Raw genomic sequence first — 21,897 nt, 5'->3', positions numbered from 1 at the left:
TGTGTTGGTGAGAGAAGTCACACAGTACACAGACCACATTCTTGTGAGCTAGATGCTTTATTTTATCTTGATTTCTGCATTAAATGATGTCTGGTACATTTCTAAAGAAGAAGAAGACAATGCGCTAAAAAAAATAAATAAAATATAAATAGGTATAAAATTATGCCATGTATTCCAGATACCTCTACAAAAATAATTTAATGCATAAATAAAATAAACACTAACATGATTATATTAAAATAATTAACAAAATAATAAAATAAAATACATTTGAGTCTTTACAAAAGTATCACTAAATGACTCAAAAAGCAAACACAGATATGACAGTAATAGATGACGACACATTGTACTAATGACACACTACAAACAGTGATTTCATCTTGAACGCTTCACGTGGATTTTCTAATAATAAATAAATAAATACCAGATTAACATTGAGAGTTAACAGCTGAGTGACGTTGTGTTTGAACAGTCCTCGCTCAAGAAAAAAAAAAAAAAAAAAAAAAACAAAACCCAGAAAGATGTGAATGACTTTGGTTGTGCAGCAGCGACACAAAGGCCCAGAACACAAATACAAGAACAAATTCAACAGGAAGCTTGAAGAAACATTCAATTATGTATAGTGTCAAGTAAGAAATACAGGCATAAACGACAAAAAGACAAAAACAGTGAAAACTTTCCTTCACAAACCTCTCTAAACCCTGACTGGACACAGTAACAGCTTATATCAACGGGTTGGAACTGCTTGATTGTTAGAGAAGGCTCAGAAGGCTGTTAGGCACTAACCTCGCCTCAACTTAACACTCCTCGATGATCATAAGGCAAACTGTCACACAAGATTCAGCCTCTGAGGATTTACCCTGTCTCAAACAATGATAAATGGTACAAGTGCATAACAGAACATTCCCAGAAATACAAAAAAAGATTCCCTGTAATCAACAAAGATAGTTCCACTACAAAATGCACAGAGCATTTGCTTTCAAAAAATTAAAGTTTGTCAAGACAAAACTTTGTAAGTTTGTACGTATATAGATGTTACAATTGATATGGCGTGTCTGACAAACTTTACATTTTTAATAATAATGTCAGTGTTTTAATCGAAATCCCATTGGGAAAACAATCCGGGGCCGTTTTGTGTGTTTTCCTGCCACCTAGCAGCAGTGCAATACAATTACACATTCATGCCTTTTGAATCAGGCACCACATTTGTTCACAATCTCCTATAAGGATGCAGAAAGGGGCGGCGTATACAGTACTAGAGATTTTTTGCTCCGAAACGTAGCAGAGGAAGAAGCAGGACTGAGCAGAGCAGTCTTTGAGGAGGAAAAAAAAAAAAGAGGCTAAAGTGGAGAGCAGGGAAAGACGCTGGTGTTACAATCCACCGATCCGCCGGTAGCTGTCTGCGTGAGCCGCCCGCTGCTCCGGCATCGGCCCCTGGAGAGAAAAGGCAGGTACACTTCACCAGAGCTCTACCCTCCTCTCTGATCCTACAAATACACTACAATACTACGCAAGACTAGTCAGTTAACACGCTTTAACACAGGGATTTTATATATGGAGATGTGTGTTCAATATTAAATAAATAAGACATTATGAAATAATCATATGAATGAATACAGAGAATATATACTGTATATATTTAATATAACCATGACATTTTAAAATAATCTTATACATTTTTATAAAATTATGGCTGCAACGATTAATCGATTGACAGAAAATTAAGCGGCAACTGTTGTGATAAAATGCCAAATATTCACTGGTTGAAGACTTTTCTTGGTCTTACATGACTGTAAATGTAATATTTTGGGGTGTTTTGAACTCTTTGTTGGACAAAATAAAACATCTGAAGATGTCATATTGGACTCCAGGATGTTGTGATGGGTGTTTTCCACCATTTTTGATTTGATTTATTGACCAAATGATTAATCATGAAAATAACTGGCAGATTAAATCGGCAATACAAATAATTATTAGTTGCTTCTTTTCACAGCAACAGTTTATTTCAGGTCATTTATATTTAGTTGTTTGTTTTTATTTCAAAATGTCCATTTTCCAAAAAAGTTACTTCACAGTGCAATTTCATGCCAAATACATGCCAATCCCCCCCAATGACTGTTTTATTTCATAATGACACTTATCTTAAAGTTTGTCTTTTTATCAAGACAAATAGGCAGAGCTGGTCATGTGACTCGCTCCTGTGCTGGACAGCCAATCAAATAACAAGCTCACTTTCAAAAATGTATGAGATTATATCACAATGTCATGGTTATATATTGCATATTTTGTCTGTATTTATCTACTTAATGTTTAATTGTATAGGGACAAGTATATAGCATTTATTCATATGATCATTCATCTTTCAATGTATTAAATAATCATTATGAGATCCCATTTTATATAAAAGTTGTGTATTATATACTTTTTTACTCTACTCAGACTGAAAATAGTTGTATAATGTTTTCTGTGGATGTGGAAGACCCTTCCAAAGTCTTAAAACAAACCCCCGAAAAACTCTGACGATGCCCTCAGACGCTAATCAGTTGCATTATGGGAAATGTAAGATCCAGCTAAAAGTCAAAATATCTCAGTCTGTGCTGCATTTACTTTGACCATTTAAAAAAAATCCTTCTTGTGAGTCCCTCAAATGGTATTCATTTTAATAAACACTTTGTTAACCATTTGTAAGCTTAATAGGAGAAAAATAACTTAAAATAGGTACAAGCTTCATACTCTCTATGGATTACAGACTATAATAAGACATGCAATGAATTGGTTATGTAGATTTTGATTTGTTTGGGTTATTTCTGTTTATATTTTGTATAATATGTTTGTATTTATATCTATGTGAGGCTGTGTGTATCTATTATCACCTGGGACACAATATGTAGGCTGTTACTGGCAGGTATACGTATCAAAATGTTTATTGTTGATTAGTATGTCTGAATAATCCCATTAGGGATAAATCACGTGAATGATCAGACACAAAAATAAAAAAACTCATTCTAAGCTGACAATATAAATGTACAGTTATAATATACACAACTGTTATATATATATATATATATATATATATATTAAATGGGATCTCAAAAAGTGTGCAAACTGTTTAGTCATGTTTACCCTAACATCACGACATTCATGATCACCTATTGATGACTTGTAGTATTATGCTACAGATAGAAATGACACAACAGAACGTCAGATATTAATAGAATTCACTGGCTGTTTTTGGCTCTATTTACATATAAACCTGAACAAATGACATCTATCTGGTGGCGAGAGAGACGGAAGTTTGTGCAACGTGACTCTGCGAAAGGTGACAAATGAAAAAAAAAAAAACACACCCAGGGGGATCTCACCAAAGCAACTCACTTCAGTCCCGAGATGGAAAATTAAATAAAGACAGTGACAGTGAGTCAGAAACACAACGAACAGACACAAAGGCACCACAGACTAAATACCAAACCCAAAAAGTAAACTCTATACACACACACACACACACACACACACACACACACACACACACGACACAAGGAGATGAGGACAGACAGGCGCTGAGATGGAAGATCTGTGAGAGGCACCAAAACAAGGAGCACAGCAAACCGAGCATTAAAACAAACAGATAATGGAAAAGTGTCACTCAGTTCAGGTGTTTGAGAATTTACACACTTTTAAGCAATTTATTATTAACATTTTATACAGTATTTGCTGTGATGATGAAAAATTTGGTGAGTTATTACATTTCTTTTTCATTTATGATAATTTAGTTTAACTGTTTTTTGCTTAAAAGACGTGAAAATAAAAGTCAGGAAGCAAATTAATCCACAAGCACCTGAACTGAGTGGAAACACCTTCTAAACCAAAGTGACAGTGACAGAAATGCACTGGGTGTTTAACTCCCGTTATATCCCGTAGTATTTCCAACATGAGATGTAGTTCGTTGTTCCCTTCTCGTAGCCATTAATAATGAATTTATGACCATTATGACAAATGACTATGATGCAACAACAGAGAAATGACAGGAGATGAATGAAAAACCAAACCATGCGATGATGCAATGGCACTAAATCTAAGCTCAAAGTAGACTCTTAATTTTAATTTCTAAGTGTTGATTTAAACTTTTTAATCCCTCCAGTGTAGAATTTAGACACGTATCTTTCATTTAGCTCATATATTTTCAACTACATATATATATATTTGACCTGGTCTGATAAGAGTGAAGGTTCTGGTTGTATCGTACCTGCATGTTGTCTGGATCTTCACCGCGATGCTGTCCCCTGGGCATCCTGTGAGGTGACGGAGGCAGAAGACCAACCAACTGAGCCTGAAACGTCTGAAAGTAGGAAAACAAGAGTAAGAGAAGCGCAACATAGCTGGAAGAGAAACATGTACAGTATGAGGTGAATGTATGTGTTAATAATGAACTGCCATTGAGAAGTCTTAATTCCATATTTGGAAAAAAATTAGGTTGAAGACAAGTCCAAAAGTTGCAGCCACAGATAACAAATGCATTGAAAGCTAATGTCCTATTTAAATAACACTGTTTTGTAAAACCTAATGTAATAAAAACAGAAAAAGTTTGGTACCTCTAGGAGCTGCGTAGACAGTCGAGCCATTTGGGCCTTGAGCGCCTCATTTTCTTGCTGAAGGCTCTCCAGCTCTGTGTGTCCTTCTCCAGCTTCACAACCCTGAAACCGATGCACATAAAGCGATAAGAATATAAGAGGGCACCTCATAATCGGCATGTTTAGAAGAGAGCACATAATGCAGCTCTTACTCTGGTCAGTTCCTTCTGTGCCTCTAGTTCCTGCTTCAGAGAGGCGTTTTCCTGTTCCAAGGCCTTCACCAGCGAGGACTGACTGTGTTTGTGCTGCTTCAGGGACAGGATGGTGGCATCAAGCTGTCGGACCTGCACAGAGAAAATGACAAGCTCATAGATAAGTGACAGAGATAAAGGAACACTACTAATATGACTATGGGTTTGTTAAGTTCATTGCAGTTCTTTAAAAAAAAAAAAAGGTAGAAATAACTCATCACCTTTTCTCTGGACTGCACCAGGTCTCCTTTGATGTGTTGCACTTCTGCCTGAAGCCTCTCGTTCTCCTGCCTCAGCACTTGCTGCTCCTGATCCTTCAGCAGAGACACCTCATCTCTGTACAGCCTCTTGCTCTGACTCTGGAGACCGCTCGAGTGCAAGGCCATCTCCAGAATGTGGTTCTGCGATAAACACAAATCAAGATATTGTCAAAATTGTGCTTCCTTGTCCGGACAATTGAGCAGACATTATCTTTCTCTTTGTCTTGAGTATGAGGTTTACACTTTTAATAACTAATTTGATCAGTCTGCCATGTCACAGAAATAAAACATGTCTTACTTTATCGTTGGCATTCTGCAGCTGTTTGTGCAGCAGTGCAACATCATGTTTGAGGGCATCCCTCTCCTGCTGCAAAAGACGGACGTCTGACTTAAGACGAGCACTTTGATGGTTGGCAGCCTGAAGAGTTTCATCTGCCGTCTTTACCTGGAGTGGAAAAAAACCCCCTTAATTTCAATATAAAAATCACCCTGATGAAGACCTTGGTGCCAAAACAAATTGGTGAAATAAATAAGATTCTTCCAGTTAGTCAGCTAGAGTTGCCAAGTAGTTTTTTTCCCCCCACATCTTGTTTAAATAACTCAAGCCAAAAATTCGTACAAGCAGTTCTCGAGCAGTTGCTAAAGAGAGAGCTCATTATTAAAACAACAGTATTGAGGATTCTGTAAGTTGTGGCAGACTCTTACCCTCTCCTGAGTTTTGGCTAGCTGGCTGCGGAGGCCCTGAGCCTCTTTCCCCACACTCTTTCGCTCCTCTACCAGATGGCTGAGCTGATTCTCCATCGAGTCGACATTGACCATCTAGGAACAATAAGAAGATGACAGTTGTAATGGAACAATCCTTTCTTTATAGGACTTAACTGCTAATGCTAGATCACACAGAAATATCCCAGTAGATCACAGCTGCCCCAAAGATAAAAAATACTTTAGCATTTCTTCTGATTCATTATTGAAGATCAGTTCATTCAGTGGGTCATTTCATGGCAAGAGTACGAGGTGTTAATATTTTTTGCACTCTGTCTGTGTGTGCTTTATGTGGTTAATATTAGATCCGTTCAAATGCCTGTGACCCGATGCTCACCTTCTCTCTGAGACTAGAGAGCTGCTGTGACAGCTGGGTATTCCTCTCCTCCAGCTGTGCAGTGTCCTCCAGAGCTTTGGTCAATTCTGCCTCCAGAGCAGACACACAAGCTGCCAGCTAACACAAAACAGCCACCGATTAACTACTCGCTATGACACCATGACGACCGCGAGTCTTGTCACAAAACACTGTTTACCTTGTTCTTCTCGTCAGCCGGGAACGCCTCCCTCCTTTCATTCTCCTTTATCAGCTCTGCCAGCTGCTGTTTTAGCTTCTCCATGTCAGCAATATTTTCTGCATTTTTCTCTGACAGCATCCCCTTCTCATCCTCTAGCTGCTGGCTCTGCGAACGCAGCACTACAATCTGCAGAGGAGGAGGTAAATGAACTGAATGAAGGAAGGGTGTATGTGTGAAGAGAAAATTATTTTTAGGAACTTTTCTTTATAATATCAAGTCACATTTACCTGTTTCTTGAACATCTCTGCTGCCTTTTGAGCCGAAATCTTCTCTTTTTTAAAGTGCTCCAAACTCTGACTAAAATTTAACAACAGGAAAAAATGTCAATGTCACATGTTTGCATTACAAAACAAAATTCACAGAAATGGCTATTCGCAAATTAAATGTGTTGTTTCTTACGTCAACTCTTCCTGGGCCTCTTTCAAGTCCTCTTCCTTCAACGCCTCGATCTTTTGCTTGAGGAGGAGGTTTTCTTCAGCGAGACGACTGGCCTCGGATCTACAGACAGACAAAACTAGTTAAGAGCTATTATAAAACCATAATTCTCAGAAAACGTGTTCAGAATTCAGTAGGATGATATAAAAAATGAACATTGATAGGAAATTCTTTGCAACACATCGATTAAAAAGCAACACATTCTACCATTTACACACATTGAACTTTCCACTGGTGATCTACAGGGAGCAAAGCAGCAAAGTCACAAGTTTTCCACGATCATTGCACAAAAGGTTTAGGAGCATTAGGAGCCTAATCACAGGTAGGACAACAGCACTACGTTGCGCTTGGGAACAAAAGAGTGCTCTTGAAAATCAAAGCACGAGAGGGTTGGGATAACAAAGGCCACTGCAGACACAGGAGGACGGGATCCTAGTTTGTTTTTTTTCCTCCACATTACCTATGGACCTGTGTCGTTTCATTTAATGTCTGCGACTTGTCCTGCAGCTCTGTGATGGCTTGGCGGAGTTTGATGTTCTGCATCTCAAACTCCATGCAGCAGTCCTGCAGGCCAGACACCGCCTGGCTGTTCAGATCCAGGAAGGACTCCTCTGAGGGGCTCTGTGGGGATCCGGTGTCTGTTTGCACGGCCGAGAGCGCGTCACCCTGCCTCTCCAAGTCGCTGAACAACTCGGACAGCTTACTGTTCTCCTCTCGCATCCTGCTGATCTCATCCACAAGTGCAATCTGCTGGTCTTGGAAATCGTGGAAAACATTCATCCTGCTTTCGAGGCTCCAAACCCTCTTTTCAAGTTCACCGTTTTGATCCTTCAGTTTGGCATTTTCACACATGCAATCTTCGTATCTAATCTGAAGATCCGTCATTTTTAAGGCCTTTATCTCCAGCGTTTTGATGTGCTCCATTAACAGCAGCATTTTGACTTTGAGGCTGTAGTTCTCCTCTAACACCTGCTGGCCGGTTTTGATCTTTTCATTGTTATGAGCCAAAAGATTTTCAAGGATTTCTGTTTTCTGCTGAAGCAAAGTAATCTTCTCATGTAGTAGGATGTTCTCCTCTGTAGCGGTGTTATACAAAGCCTGTAGCTTGAAGAGAGAAAAATCCTGGTGCTCACAATCACCATCTTCATCCAGCAGTTCCAAACAATCACGTGCGCAGTCAGCATCCTCATCGAGTTCAACTTCATGTTCCGGCTCGTGAGAGACGCTCGGTAGACAAATATCCTCAGCATCCTCTAGAGAAAGTTCATAAGGGTCACCTGTCTCTCCCAGCGCTGAGGGATCAACCGCAGTCTCATGATACAGCTCATCTTCAGCTGGCACATCTTGAGGTTTGTTCTCCTCTTCACATGATTCGTGAGCAACTTTGTTCTCACCAGCTGTTGCATCTTCATCACCTTCAAATGCCTCGAGCGATGAGGCGAACTCTTCCACTTCACACTGACTATTTGAGGAAACAGCCTCTTTTTTGTTTTCAACATTCTTCAAATTTTCAGCATCACCGCAATGATTTTCGCCTGGAACTGAGGATTCTGGGTCATGGTTGTCACAGGGGTCTTCTTCATGAGAAAGTTCAGTTTTTGCAGAACAACAGACTACATCTGGGTCTTTTTCAGCTTCTTCGGGGCTTGAAACTCCAACTTGGTAATCTTCTGAAGCAGCAACAACTTGATCATCACATTCCCCGCCAACAACATTTGAGTCCTCAGTCATCTTATCTTGCATGACAATTTCATCAGCTTCTTCTTGGTTCTCAGTGGCATCCGTCTGTATTTCGGGCATGTTGTCTTCTTTATCATCATCAGTAGCACTTTGGATATTTTCAGGACATCCGTCCATTGCATCAAGAGTCTCTTTTTCATCCAGAATTGCTTCAACTGGTGACAAACAAACTACTTCCTGATTGGAATCGGCAAGAATAACATTATCGAGACAGATTTCAGAGGGTGCCAAACATGTTTCCTGGTTTAGTACCTCCTCCACCTCATCTGATTCAACTATTTCCATCTTCTCAGCCTTTTCTGCAGCGGCCAAAACCCGACTGAGTTCCATCTCTTGCTCTTCAATTTTCATTCTCAACAGATCTCGCTCTGCTACAAGATCTTCATTCTTAAGATTATCTTTTAACTTTTCCTCAAGACTGGAGATAAGTTCCAGTAGCTCCTTCCTCTCCAGATCAAAGTCCACTGCTGCCTGTTTAAGAAGCATCTCCAGCTCTTCTATCTTCATCTTTAAGTCATCACGCTCAGTTAACAGTTCAATCCTCTCTCTTACCTGCCTCTCAGAAATTGAAAGCATCTCGTTGTATTTTCCCTCAAGTTCTGACTGGCTACTCATAAGTTCTTCCCTCTCCTGTTTAAAATCTTCCACAATTTGATTTAGCAGAAGTTCAGCCTCAACTGCTTTCTGATCAGACTGAGCCAGAAGCTCCTCTTTGGTCTGCAGGTTTTCCTGAAGCCGGTTATGGAGGTCATTTAGCTGCCTGCTGAGCTCTATTTCTTTAGTCTGGGCCATACTAGTGAGGTTATCCAGTTCATTTTGCAGCTGCTGGTTCTTCATCACCAGCGCATCCAGTTCGTCCTTGTGAATACCTTCCAGCTCATGTCTTTCTTTTGTCCACTCCTGATTTAGGCTCTCTTTTTCTTGCTCCATGCCCTCCTCCATTATTTTTCTTTGTTCTTCAGCGTTCTCAAGGGCCTTCTGCACCTCTGCCTCCCAGTTTAGCTTCTGCTCGACGTGGCTTTCAGAGAGCGCCTTCAGCTCACTTTGGTAGTGCTGTTCGAGTTTCAATATATCAGCCTTAAAACGCTCTGCGACACATTCTTGATCACCTGAGAAACGATCTTCTACCTCCTTGATTCTTTGGGAGAAGCTGACCTCGATTTCCCTCCTGTACATGGTTATTCAATGATTGTTACAGAAGCAGTTTTGAACTCTCAATAGTACAGCAAACATGAAAACATTACTTTTTCAGCATTTTACTTTAAAGAAATACTTTAACATTTTGAAAAAATAGCTTTTTTGCTTTCTTATCAACCATTAAATGAGAAAATTGATAACTTTCTCATATCTGTCCATTGAATATGAAGCTACAGCCAGGAGGTGGCCAGCTTAGCTTAGTCCAAAAGGTAAAAAATCCAACTACCAGCCTCTCTTAAAACTTATAAAACTTGTTAATTAGTAAGCTTAACACAATTGTTTAATCCACACAAAAGCTGAGGTGTAAAAACGTCAAATAGAGGTTTCATTAAGGGGTTTATATAGAGGACTAATCCATACTAAATACTAATTCTAAGCAGGTTTTAAGTATGTAGTGTGTGTGTGGACACTTGTCCCACAATACAATGTGCAGCAGAAGCAGACAAGGGAAATACTGCACATGTAGAGGTTGCAACTGATATGACGCTCATCGTGGGATGCGTTTAAGTCATTTGTGTTTAGGATGAGGTGCGTAGTAGGCTTCCTTTTTCTTTATCTGTTTCACAATATACTGTGATCAGTAGTATTTAGGATATACTGTATAAAATTAATATGTAGTTCTAAACACATTTTAAACACAAACTTCACAGACAAAACTCCAGGAAGTCACTGCACCTGGCCATGAAATAGTCCTGCACATAGACCTCATTAAAAAAACACAAAAAAAAAAAAACAGCTTGTCATTTTTACACATCAGTTTACTAAATTAACGAGATGTAACAAGTTAATTAGTGAGCTTTAGAGGTGCTTGTAAGCAGATTTCTTTACATTTGGACAGAGCCAGCAGATCCAGGCCAGCTGTTTCCCTCTGTTTCCAGTCTTTATGCTAAGCTAAGCGCCTGCTGGCTGTAGCTTAATTTTTAAAACTGACATCAGAGTGGTACAAGTTTTCCTCATGTAACTCTTGGCAAGAGAGCGGATAAGTGTATTTCCCCAAAATGTTGAACTATTCCTGTAAATAATGCATGTTTCAGAACTATTAATAGTTTTATTGATGAATAATTTACTATGACATGAACACAAGTAAAAGTCTCTCAAAAGTTAAACGCCTCACCTCTCCTGAGCGATGTCGTCTCGTAGTTTGTCCAACATGCTGCTGAGCGCGTTCCTCTCCTCAGTGTGTTTGACAGTCAGCTCCTGCAAGGCCTCTCGATGGCTCTCCTCTAGACGAGCTTTCTCCTCCTCCATTAAGCATCCTGCTCTCCTCTCCGCCTCCTCTTTCTCACTCTCAAGCTTCTCCCTGTCTTCGTTCAGCCTATCCTGGAGCATCCCTTCATAATCCTCCTCCAGCTGCAACCTCTCCCTCTCCCACTCCTCCTTTAGCTTGTTCTCCCTCTGCTCGTACTGCTCTTGTAACTGCAACCTTTCCTGAAGGATTCTGTCGAGCAGAGCCTCCTCGTGACGCTCCTGAAGCTGGGCTCGTTCGCTCTCCCACTGTTCCCTGAGCTTGCTCTCCTTCTCTTCCTGCTCCTTGACGAGTCTCAGCATCTCCTCCTCCAGCAACACCTGCAGAGTCTCGTTATTCTGCTCATCCAGCTGAGTTCTCTCTTTCTGCCACTGCTCCGTCAGTCTTTGCACAGTCTCGTCACGCTCTCCCTCAAACCTGCACTTTGCCTCCTCTAGTCTGGCATTCAGTTCATCCTCATGGCTTTGTTTCAATAATCCCTTCTCCCCTTCAAAATCATCTAACAATCTCTTTTCCAACTCATCCTTTTCTTCCTGCAATTTCTGTCTCTCCTCTTCCAGTCTGGCTTCAAGCAGCTCCACATTCTTCTCCTCTAGTGTCTTGATATTAACGGCATGCTGGTTTCTCAGCTCCTCCATCTCAGTGGCAAGGTTTTCATCCGTCGCAGCCTGCTGGGCTTTGAGGGTGTTCAGCTGCTCCTCCAGGTCTGCAGTGTTGGTTTGGGCCTCTAGCAGCTGTTGTTTGAGGGCTCCCACTTCCTCCTCCTTCAAGTTCTCAAGTTCTTCCCTCTCCTCGGCCTGCTTCTGCTCCAGACAGGTCTGCTCCAGCTCCGCCTGCTCGAGCTGGCTCTGGAGCTCCTGTGCGTGGCTCTGAACGCCGGCCATTTCCTCCCTCAAAGCCTGGACCTCCTGCTGGTACTGGAGGGCCAATGTAGCCTTCTGGTCCTCGTGTGTCGCCCTCTGCTTTTCAACCATCTCATCAAATTCACTGATCTGTTGGGATAAGAATATAGAGGAACTCAATGGCAGGTTGAGGCTGAGAAATCTCTCATCTCAATTCACAACAATATTACATCCACATGTCTCCCTGCTGCTGTTTTTAATCACTACAATTCCCACATGTATGTGTAACCCAATTAAATATAATAGATCTACTGGACTTACCTTGCTTTCCAGCTGGTTTCGCAATTCCTCAATTTCCTGAAGATGTTGCTCCTTTAGTTGCTCCAGCATCATCTCTGCATCTAGGCTCATGCTGAACGGCTGAACCTCCTCTGAACCGAGGCCTGCAAAAAACAGAAATTATGAGTTGGTGGCTAATAAGCAAAGTGTGAATGTATTGACTGTTAAATTATAGCAATCTGTATCGAGTTCTCTGGGTATTAATTTCGTGTATCAGTAGTAGTAGTAGGCCTACCTGGGTCAGACTCCATGCCGGGGCTTTTACTCTCCAACTCTTCAGAGAGAGGTTTGTGGCAGGACTGATGAGTTCGTCCGAGACTGTGGAACTCCTGCAACTCAGACTGCAGCTCATCAATACGATCCTGCAGTTCCTATTAATAAACAAGAATACAATGAGTTAAATGAGTATAAAGAATAAACAGAATTAAATATCTGACAACATATAGCACAAGACTTTAGGAAAAATATTTTGCACCTGAAGTTGCATCTAAAATCTACTTTGTTTAGCTAATATTACACATATCTTGCATGTTTCTGTATGCATAAACAGGCAAACAAAAACAAAACATGCAAGTGAGGCTTTGTGCTTTTTGTGATTTAGTTGTGTTTACCCTGCACTGCGCTTCATAGCTGCCCCGTAGTTGTTTAATACGTTCCTCCTGGAGAAGGAAGTCTGCGCTGCCAGGGTCCAAGTCACCAAACTAAAGAATGAGATCACACACAAGTTGAGTTTGTTTGCTCGGAAATCAACAAATAAAAGACAAAGATACAAACAAAAAGGGCTGTATATGATAAACCCAGGTGGACTTAAATGGGTTCTTCTGAAAAACAAATCACAAACAAAAAAGCAAACAGAAAATAATACCACAAACAAAAAAATTAAAACCCTCAACAACATATAAAGTCTGTATTTTGGAATTGGATAGCCACAAAATGTCTTGGTACCTTTTCCTTCATAATGTTATCCATGCTCGTCTGGAGTTTTGTAATTTGGCTTTGTGCCTCCACTAGTTTTTCGGTGTTGTCCAGCAACTCCATCTCAAGACGTCTGTTTTCCTAACAGATACAAACAACATAGGAAATGTTTACAATCCTCAACCATTTGTTATTTTGGACATGCAAATGATGATGTAATGTTTAGTGAGAAAAGTGTAGCCAATATCAAAGTTGTTAATGAAAACTATTTCACCACAACTGTTTTTGGTACCTTCACAGAGATGGAGAGATGGTCTCGGAGAAAAGATTCATCCTCCCTGATCTTCTCAATCTCTGCCTCCAGTTCCTCACGCTGCAGGCCCGCCTGCTGCTGGATCTGGTCCATCTCTTTCATTAGCTCTGATCGCACTGCTGCTAGCTTCTCTTTGTGGTCTTGCTCAAGCTTCCTGTAGACATGCAGGCACAGAGAATACATAATTAAACACTTACATACTGAACAAGAAGAACATAACACTGACTGTACCAAATATTAACAGGATTAGTAAGGTTCACCTCATCATGTTGAACCTAGACTTATTTTTCACAGGATTTAGCAGTAAACATTTATAACAATTTATACAACCTTTGCTTCATAAGGCAAGGTATTGTAGTTAAAAATAATAAAATGTACTGTATATATTAATAGATGTAATGTGAAAGTATATAAAACTAAAAAGGCTCAACTGGAGTCTCTATGAATGGACTATTAGGTCAAACAGGTGCAATTATTGGACTGAGACCTCTTTCTGTGATAAAAGGAACAAACAACAGCAGGGAAATCTGCTGTAATTCAAGGAAAAAGTTACCTGAGATTAAGGTTATTTGTGTGCTCGATTGCAGAGTGATGCTCATCGACCTCGGTGGCAAGCTGAGTTTTCAGTTTCTCTGCTTTTTCCAGGTCAGATCGGATTTTCTCCTTCTCCCTGAGTTCTCGGTCAACACGCTCTCTGACGGGAAGAAAACAAAACAACAGGAATAATAATTAAACAAAGAGTTACCCATGACAACACTGATAAATCCTGATGTAGGTTGTATAGATTTTATTTTAATTCAGACTAAACAACTGTTCTATAATTATTCCAGATACAGTTAACCCAATATTAAGCAGTATCAAGATCTGACTGAACTGCATTATAGCGATGACTCATACTCACAGGAGATGTCTGATCTCAGCTTTGAAGCTCGCCAGTGCTGCTTGGTGAATCCCATTCTTAGTAACGAGTAGCTCGTTTTCAAGTGCCATGGTGAGATCACTAAGACTTAGTTTTCCATCGAGGTCGAAATTCAAGGCCTGCAAAAATATTGCATGCTTAGATGTTTCTTTTTTGTGAATATTTCATTCAGTACTTTACTTATTTGCACAATCATTTGAATAACACTTTGACTCCTGTCTGTCATTATCTATCAAATTATTTTGACAGATAATAAAACACACAAATGAAATAAGTTAAAATTCTGATGATTTCTAAAACTAACAGCCACAGTCAGACTTGGAAAAAATGAGTCAAATATGTCACCTGCAAGATCTCAGTGCTGTTTTCAATGCCCTCTTCCATCCAGGCATCCAAGACGTCTTCGACTGGAATGTAACCGGTACCGTCATCGAGGGTGGAGAACAGACGCATGCCAATGGTGCTGGTCAGGGCAGCGGAGGTCGCTATTCTACGGCCTCCCTCATCAAACGGCTGTAAGGAGGAAAGACTGTTTTAAAACTGGAGAAATGTAGTTTAAATGATGGATATATTTAAACATATAATTAATCTCTCTGTGCATTTTGAGCTGGTGAGATCTACATAGCTTTCAATCGCTCTAATACAGACCAAGTAACATTTTAAGAAACCAAAACAATTTTTGTTTTTGTGCAGGAATGTGTCACCTCTTCAATAATGATAAAAATACATAAACCAAGTAAATGTTATTCAACAGCAAGGGAATTACCCCTCAGCTTGTCACCTGGTAGCGCTCAGCAACCAAAGGGCTCACCTGGGTGGAGTGGAGTCGTTTGAGTTGTCTGTAAGGTGTGGAGGCGGAGGGTGTCGGGGGTTTGTTGTGGTTTACAACCCTGGAAACAAACTCTTGAACATTCATCACTCCATCGCCGGTTAGACTCTGGAGCATATCCCCATTTACCTGAAAATAAAAGCAGTTCTGTTTGTTTTTTTTTTTTTGAAAGAAGCAATATTTGCTGGAAAGAATAAGTATCTTCTTTATGTGTGAGTGTGTGATTTTTGTCATTTGAACTCCCCCGGATGATTTGAAGGAGGTTAAGCTCACAATTCATTCAAAATTTTACACGGACTAATGGGATTCAGCTATAAAGTGTGTAGGAGCCGTGTATTGAGGTGGTGAGATAGAGCAAAAGGAGAAACAAAGGAATGCAGGCAATTCAAAAATGTATGGTTACTTTAATGTTAATAAATTATAACCACATTCATTTAAAGCCAATTCAGAGCCAAAGATGTTTTTTTATATTGTGTGCCACTGGGGCGGAGTGCATCGAATAAATCCTGCAACAGAATTTTAATCAAGAGTCAAAGCAATGTCATTTAGAGACCTTTAAGGTTGATTAGGTATCAGATATGAAAAACCTGCACTGAAATAAAGCATACGATCTCTCTTTCCAGCCGTTATCTCACCTCCAAGCCAAGGTATTCACATAGAGTGAGCAGTTCGGTGTGACCGGCACATCCGTCCCACGATATCGCCAACTCTTCACAGGCTTCACGCAGCCTCTCCTCTAAACGGTTCGACAGGGGAGCGATGGATCCCCGAGGGGTGCTCGGCTCATCAGGGTTCCAGAGATGCATCTGGCCTACGCACAAAGTGACAGACCGTGAATGTTTTGTGATAAACATTTATGAAGTGAAGTGTCCGAAAATACTGCGAGTTTGACGTACCCTCCGCCTCGTACTCCTCTGTGCTTGTTGCATGAACATTCCAGCGCTGTTAGAGACACAGAATTTAAGATTAACATCACAAAAGACCCTGTAAACAATCGCTAACACTTTAACAATTAACACATCTAGGGCTTCTTTAGCTTCAGTTTTAAAAATTTCAACTGGTGAGAAAAATCACCTTATGAAAAAAATCCTGCAGGCTGATTCTCTCATGTGATAATCAGACATGTTTGTAAATTAGACAAGGTTGAGTTTGGGTGCGATGGGGGCTGAAGTGGTTGACAAAAAACACAAGAGAGCTTTTGTGATGGCACGGGCCCCAGGGAGGGTCAGTGGGCAAATCAGGAATGGTCGTAATAATAGACAAAATGTGTGACACACTTTTCTTTATTTCCTTTTTTTCCCCCCCAGACATGCAATAGAATGATCTTCATGCCCAAAATTGCAAAATGTGTGCAAAATTTAAAAAAAAAAAAGAAATTCCAATGTTTGAAGGAGTAGCTACTGGTGAAAATGAAACTCTTGCTCAGGAAAAATAATGTTTTTAAAATGATTTTCAAACCACAAACCAAGACATTTCAATTCAAATCTGAGGTACCAGGGGGCTTTTTTAAAAAAAAAAATAGATTTTAAACAAAGATTTTGTGGTTTTTTGTTGTTTTTTTGTGCTTGTCATGAAATATAAAAGGAGGAGGGGTTTAGTGATGTGTGACCCACTGAGATCCAACCCGAACCCAGCGTGGCTATCTATTGTTTGGGAAGCAAACAGTTAGGGAATGAAGAACAGATGGGATTCTGCAAGTGGCGTTTTGATACATGGTGCATAGGCATCCAGGAGGGTGGGGGGTAGTGGGGCTTATTGTTCCTCTGTCACAGCCCCACTCCCTTCCTCCTCCCAAAGCGCCAAGCCTGCAGTCTCTGCAGCAGAGCCCCCTGACCCATCCCCATCTGCTGGTCCCCAGGCCGGACATTGTCGTATTGTTGCAACCTAGATTACTCAATACCAAGACACGCTTCAGTTCAATGTCTCCAATAGTGTTTGTCTTGGCGCTGGCAGGCATCTGGGGTGGAGTCGGGGGGCGCAGACAATACACAGAATATTAACACATCCATCCGTGCACAAACTGAAACGGCCATCATACCATTTCAGTGACTTTTCTTTGTCTCCATTAATGTTGCTGCAGCACATTCATGTTTGAGATTAGTCTCAACCTGGTAAAGGTCTGCACCCGCATGAGAAATTAACCTGTTGCCCTCCTGAGGCCACAGCAGGTCAGTAAATCCCAAACTTAGCAGAAACTGACACTTTGTGCTGCGTCAAACCAGAAAATAGTGATCACAGTTTCTCAGAGCACAAGGTGACATCTTCAAATCGCTTGCTTTGTGCAACCCAACAGGCCTTTTTCATAGAAGACATTTTGACATGTCACAGTGTGTGAAAAGCACAAGTGTAAAAATCATAATGACAACTCCTTTTCACTGCAGTGGTTTCAGGGTCCTGGTATTGTGCATGCTGGCTCACTGTCACGTTGTCAAGGCTTACTGGGATGCTTGAATAGAACAGAGTCATTGTTAACGTTATTAGTAACACCTGTGCTTTTCCTACTACGACAGGTCATAATAGCTGCTGTGAAAAAGGCATACTGCCCAAAACCCATATAAAAATAGAGAAAAACAGCAAATCCTCACATTTGAGAAGCTAGAACTAGTGAATGCTTGGCACTTTTGTCTTAATAAATTACATAAAATTTGTGTTTTATCAAAATTATTGCAGAGTTATTTTTTCTGTCAATTGACAGACTAATTGTTTCAGCACTACTTTACCAAAAATTTACCATTCTGACTTGTGTTGTAGGTCATGGATACTCAGGCAAAGTGTGAGCTTAGTCCTTCCTACACATGTCAAACAACTCTATAGAGTCAGCAGTAAGAGCGGGATTATCCACGACGAGGATCTAGAAGATCAAGCAGGGGGGAACCATGCTGAGCGTTCAGCTGCGCATGACCATGAATGAAAGCTAGAAAACTGTGACACAGAAGCTTGTTGCATTTGAGCAACTGCAAACTTATGCAGACAAAGTGAGGCTCCTTTTGATAATCAATCTCAAATAAAGAAAAATAAAAAGGAGGAGAAGATTTAAAGCATTCACAAACACTACAACGCGCACTTGCCTCTTGCTTCACCTATTGAATGCTCTGTTCTGGTTGGACATGATGATGTAAATTCCTAAAACACTGTGCTGTTACCTTGACCACCACATCAGTGTCGGTCTATACAATCAGTACAAAGTATAATTTGACACTGAACACAGTTCTGCTGATACAGAATGGCAGCATGAAATATTAAACTGATAAAACTATGTGACGCTACACAAACATTGTGGTTACATCTCGATTGCCCGAGGCTCATTAAACAGTAATGATGCTCACAGTGTTATTTACAGACAAAGCTATGTTGTTATGCAATGAAAGGGCCTTGTGAACCCTGTGTTGGAGCATCTACATTACATTTCAGGATCTGCCCTGCATGCCGCTAAGCTGATTAGCTAAGAATAACATCACGCCGCCAGTCCGTGGCTGCCGAGAAACGCAGTACATACAAGGACAGCAGGCTTGATAAGGATGGCGGTACAGAACAGTGCTGGTAAAACTTAAAGTACATCAGTCTTACCTCACGCTTCCTAGGAACGGCTGAGTCATAGTTGTCCTCCAGATCCTCCCCCTCCTCGAGGTTTGCGTTCATAACTTCGGGAAAGTCTGAAATAGGCGCTATGAACTCTGGCGTAGAGCGGCGGCCATATCGTTTACTGCCCTTTACAAACTTTGGTTGGATCTCAGGAGACTCTGAGGAGATAAAATACAAAAAAGAAACTGTAAAACCACTTCAATAGAGTCACATTTCCCTGCAGAGCTTTTTTTAAAAAAAAAGTCATAATATGCTTTGCACACAACAGAGGATATGATCACATACAGAATGAATGACCAATGACTAATATTTGCCACGGCATTCAGCAGCTACTTCTCCACAAAGTAACTACTTCTCTAAAGTCACGTGTTCCCATTTGTTTGAATAAAACAGACATGAAACTACAAGTCAACAGTGTTTCAGGAACAAACTGCTGAGAAATTCACTGGAACTGTAGGTTAAGTAGACTTTATGCTTCACTGCCATTAAGTAAATATTGAAATATTATAATTATGTAAATAATGACAGAGCAGTAATTACTTTGAGGATCACATTTCCCACACTTCACTCTTGTGACACCAGTATCTTGCACCATATACTAAAACTAAATCTCTTTATATATTTATTTCATGCAAACACTTTAACGTTTCAGTTTTTTTGACCGCTTGTGTGAGATTTGTCTCTAAAGATATAAAATAACTGAGATAAAAAGGTAAAAGTCAACTCACACAAAAACATATTTAGCAAAGTTATTTAAGATATTCAACAAGATGGGGGGGCATAATTACATTTTTTCTGTGAACTAGCCAAGTGTAAAAATCACTGTTTGTGCTACCATCCCCTATAAAATAAACAAACCATGCCAGTGGTCCAACCATGATGGTGCAAAAAGTTCAACTTGTCAGCTAATTGGCTTTGGGCCTGTGGTTTTGGCTCTGTATGTAGATTTACTGCTGAATCTGCATGGGGCCTGATCCACTTATTCAGCTCACACAGCCACCTTCTCTGCTTGGACGACTTGTTGAATGGAAAAAAGGTCTCTTAAAGTAAACTCATATTGACATAAATGACAGGTTAGGCTAATGATATGGGTTCACGGTACCTGTTTGGTTCCAGGTTGACACTTCAGTGATTGTAAAAAAACATGAGACTGACACCAGAATCTACACTGTACCTGGTTTTGGCAGGGTCTCCTGTTCTGCCTGAGGTGGCTCGATGCTTGATGACAAAACCAGAATCAGTGCATCCTTGAACTGTTCAAAGTCAACCTGCAACAATGAATAAAAAACAGGATTCCTTGTATAAAATGCAAGCAATGCTTAGTATGTGAAGCAAATCTGCTCTACGATTAAAAAAAAAAAATAAAGTTCATGAAATTCCTTCGACTGGATGTAATTCCCTATGTGCTGGGTGGGGGCCGGGTGTCCCTGGGTGTCTGGGTGGAGGTGGTGGTGGTAGCGGGGAGGTCACACTTCAAGAATCAACAGCTGCTAACCCTGAATATGGTGATTTTCTTTGTGTTGGCGGCTGCCGGCTTTAGGTGGGGGTTTTTCCCCTTTTGACTTTATTGTTGGATGCCATAGCAAGGCAATCAGTTCACTGGCCCCTCTGCTAACCCCGCCCACACACACCCGCACACGCAAGACAATAGCCATCCGTCTGTCCACACGCTTATATACACATACAAAACTTCATGCAAAAAGTGTAGAGGTCTGGAATATATCTCATTCCAAAAGAAGACTAAATACTGGAGATGCACAGAACATATAACATGCGGAGTCCAGTTGTACAGATTTGGCCAATGTCCTTTCTATTTCGTACATTTCCACATGCTGCACCCTCAAAGAAATGCATCTGTGAATGGTGATTAGTCAGCTTGGTTGTCCTGACGACAGACACCTGGGATGAGGGTTGATGGGGGCACATTTTCTCCTCAACAAGACAGCTAACAAAGCACCAGAAAGCCTAGAGACACAAAGACCTGAAAGCTGGAGTGGCTCAACACAGGCGTCTGCCGAATTCAATGGACAGAGAGGACTCTGTGCACAGGAAAGCCAAAAGGCCAAAATCCCCATGTTCACCACAAAAAGGAACAATTTTAATCTTGCAAATATTTTTCTCTGAGCAAATTACTTGAACTCACTAGTTGCGACACACCATATAAACACAGCATTTGCCAAAGACAGGACAGAGAATGCCACACAATGCTTTCACCACAGATTTTAAAGTTTATTACAGCACCTTTTTTCAGTTGCAGGAGTAAACTTACCCTGGCAGTGAGTTGGTCCTGCTGCTGCAGCAGAGCGTGGAGAAGGGCTGGCGTGGCATCACCCAGGTGCAGGGACTGGCAGAGGTCGGAGAGTTCTTCTGGGTTCAGAGAGCCGGAGCCACTGGTGTCAAAACTGTTAAAAACTTCTTTTAAGCGCTCCTCGTAGTGGTCCTGCTCTTGGGCGTCATCCATCCCACAGGACAGCACCCTGCCCTGAGAGAAAGAGAATAAAAATCTTAGCAGAATTCATTTTAAAAATCACAGTATCTCATGGTCTCACAGGAGCATGAGATGAAAATCCTTTCACTCCAACACTTTTAAACAATCCAGCAAATCCAGTCATTGTTAAAAAGATACTCACAAACAGGGTGGAAACATCTATCTCAACAGCAGTTCCTAACAGTACCTTCATCTGATTGTCGCTGAGCGACTGAGCTACCAACACACTGCTCCAGCGTCATTTGTGGTGGAGGCTTTAGCTAATCCAATTACAACGATTAGACAATCAGATAAATTGATAGACATGACCAAGTCTGACTCTCTTTTGATACTTAGCAGGAACATTTCATGACTGCTGTAACACACTGCACATGAAGCAGACCAGATAGAAAAATATAAACTTTGATGTAGTTAAAATAGATTTCAGAATTATTATGGATTATGTCAATGAATCTCATGTTAAAAAATAAAAGGAACTTCACTTTGTGAGGGCTGACAAAGTGAAAATCATGAATGATGTTTGAAGTTTTTAGACTAAATGCTATTCAAACTGGTGATAAAAACAAGGACAAAGACAGCAAAGTGGCAGTGAAAAAGCAGCCAGGGACTAATTGAGAAGGTTACACCAGAGCCTTG

At 40.7% G+C, this 21,897-nt stretch overlaps 1 protein-coding gene across 3 annotated transcripts in view; it reads right to left on the bottom strand.

Moving 5' to 3' along the window:
• The window catches only part of nin (ninein (GSK3B interacting protein)), a 28,647-nt gene that overhangs the window by 2,697 nt on the left and 4,053 nt on the right, over positions 1-21,897 (bottom strand). For 2 of the 3 annotated variants that reach the window (XM_044374254.1, XM_044374253.1), the window contains exons 2-26: positions 21,043-21,255; positions 19,948-20,041; positions 18,759-18,931; positions 16,088-16,133; positions 15,827-16,002; positions 15,174-15,320; positions 14,708-14,875; positions 14,345-14,481; positions 13,997-14,137; positions 13,423-13,597; positions 13,161-13,271; positions 12,827-12,916; positions 12,451-12,586; positions 12,198-12,319; positions 10,903-12,026; positions 6,816-6,914; positions 6,644-6,713; positions 6,375-6,542; positions 6,179-6,295; positions 5,785-5,898; positions 5,378-5,524; positions 5,041-5,220; positions 4,781-4,912; positions 4,590-4,691; positions 4,244-4,336 (exon numbers count right to left, since the gene is read on the bottom strand). In XM_044374254.1, the coding sequence (XP_044230189.1) occupies positions 4,244-4,336; positions 4,590-4,691; positions 4,781-4,912; positions 5,041-5,220; positions 5,378-5,524; positions 5,785-5,898; positions 6,179-6,295; positions 6,375-6,542; positions 6,644-6,713; positions 6,816-6,914; positions 10,903-12,026; positions 12,198-12,319; positions 12,451-12,586; positions 12,827-12,916; positions 13,161-13,271; positions 13,423-13,597; positions 13,997-14,137; positions 14,345-14,481; positions 14,708-14,875; positions 15,174-15,320; positions 15,827-16,002; positions 16,088-16,133; positions 18,759-18,931; positions 19,948-20,041; positions 21,043-21,234 (4,254 nt within the window). In that variant the 5' untranslated portion in view covers positions 21,235-21,255. Of the gene's footprint in view, positions 1-4,243; positions 4,337-4,589; positions 4,692-4,780; positions 4,913-5,040; positions 5,221-5,377; positions 5,525-5,784; positions 5,899-6,178; positions 6,296-6,374; positions 6,543-6,643; positions 6,714-6,815; positions 6,915-7,311; positions 9,760-10,902; positions 12,027-12,197; positions 12,320-12,450; positions 12,587-12,826; positions 12,917-13,160; positions 13,272-13,422; positions 13,598-13,996; positions 14,138-14,344; positions 14,482-14,707; positions 14,876-15,173; positions 15,321-15,826; positions 16,003-16,087; positions 16,134-18,758; positions 18,932-19,947; positions 20,042-21,042; positions 21,256-21,403; positions 21,459-21,897 lie in introns of those variants that run through there. The other variant, XM_044374255.1, reaches the window with a different exon arrangement.

Source organism: Thunnus albacares, chromosome 15 (assembly GCF_914725855.1).
Source record: "Thunnus albacares chromosome 15, fThuAlb1.1, whole genome shotgun sequence".
NCBI classification, from domain to species: domain Eukaryota; kingdom Metazoa; phylum Chordata; class Actinopteri; order Scombriformes; family Scombridae; genus Thunnus; species Thunnus albacares.
This window is presented reverse-complemented; position numbering and strand designations above follow the sequence as displayed.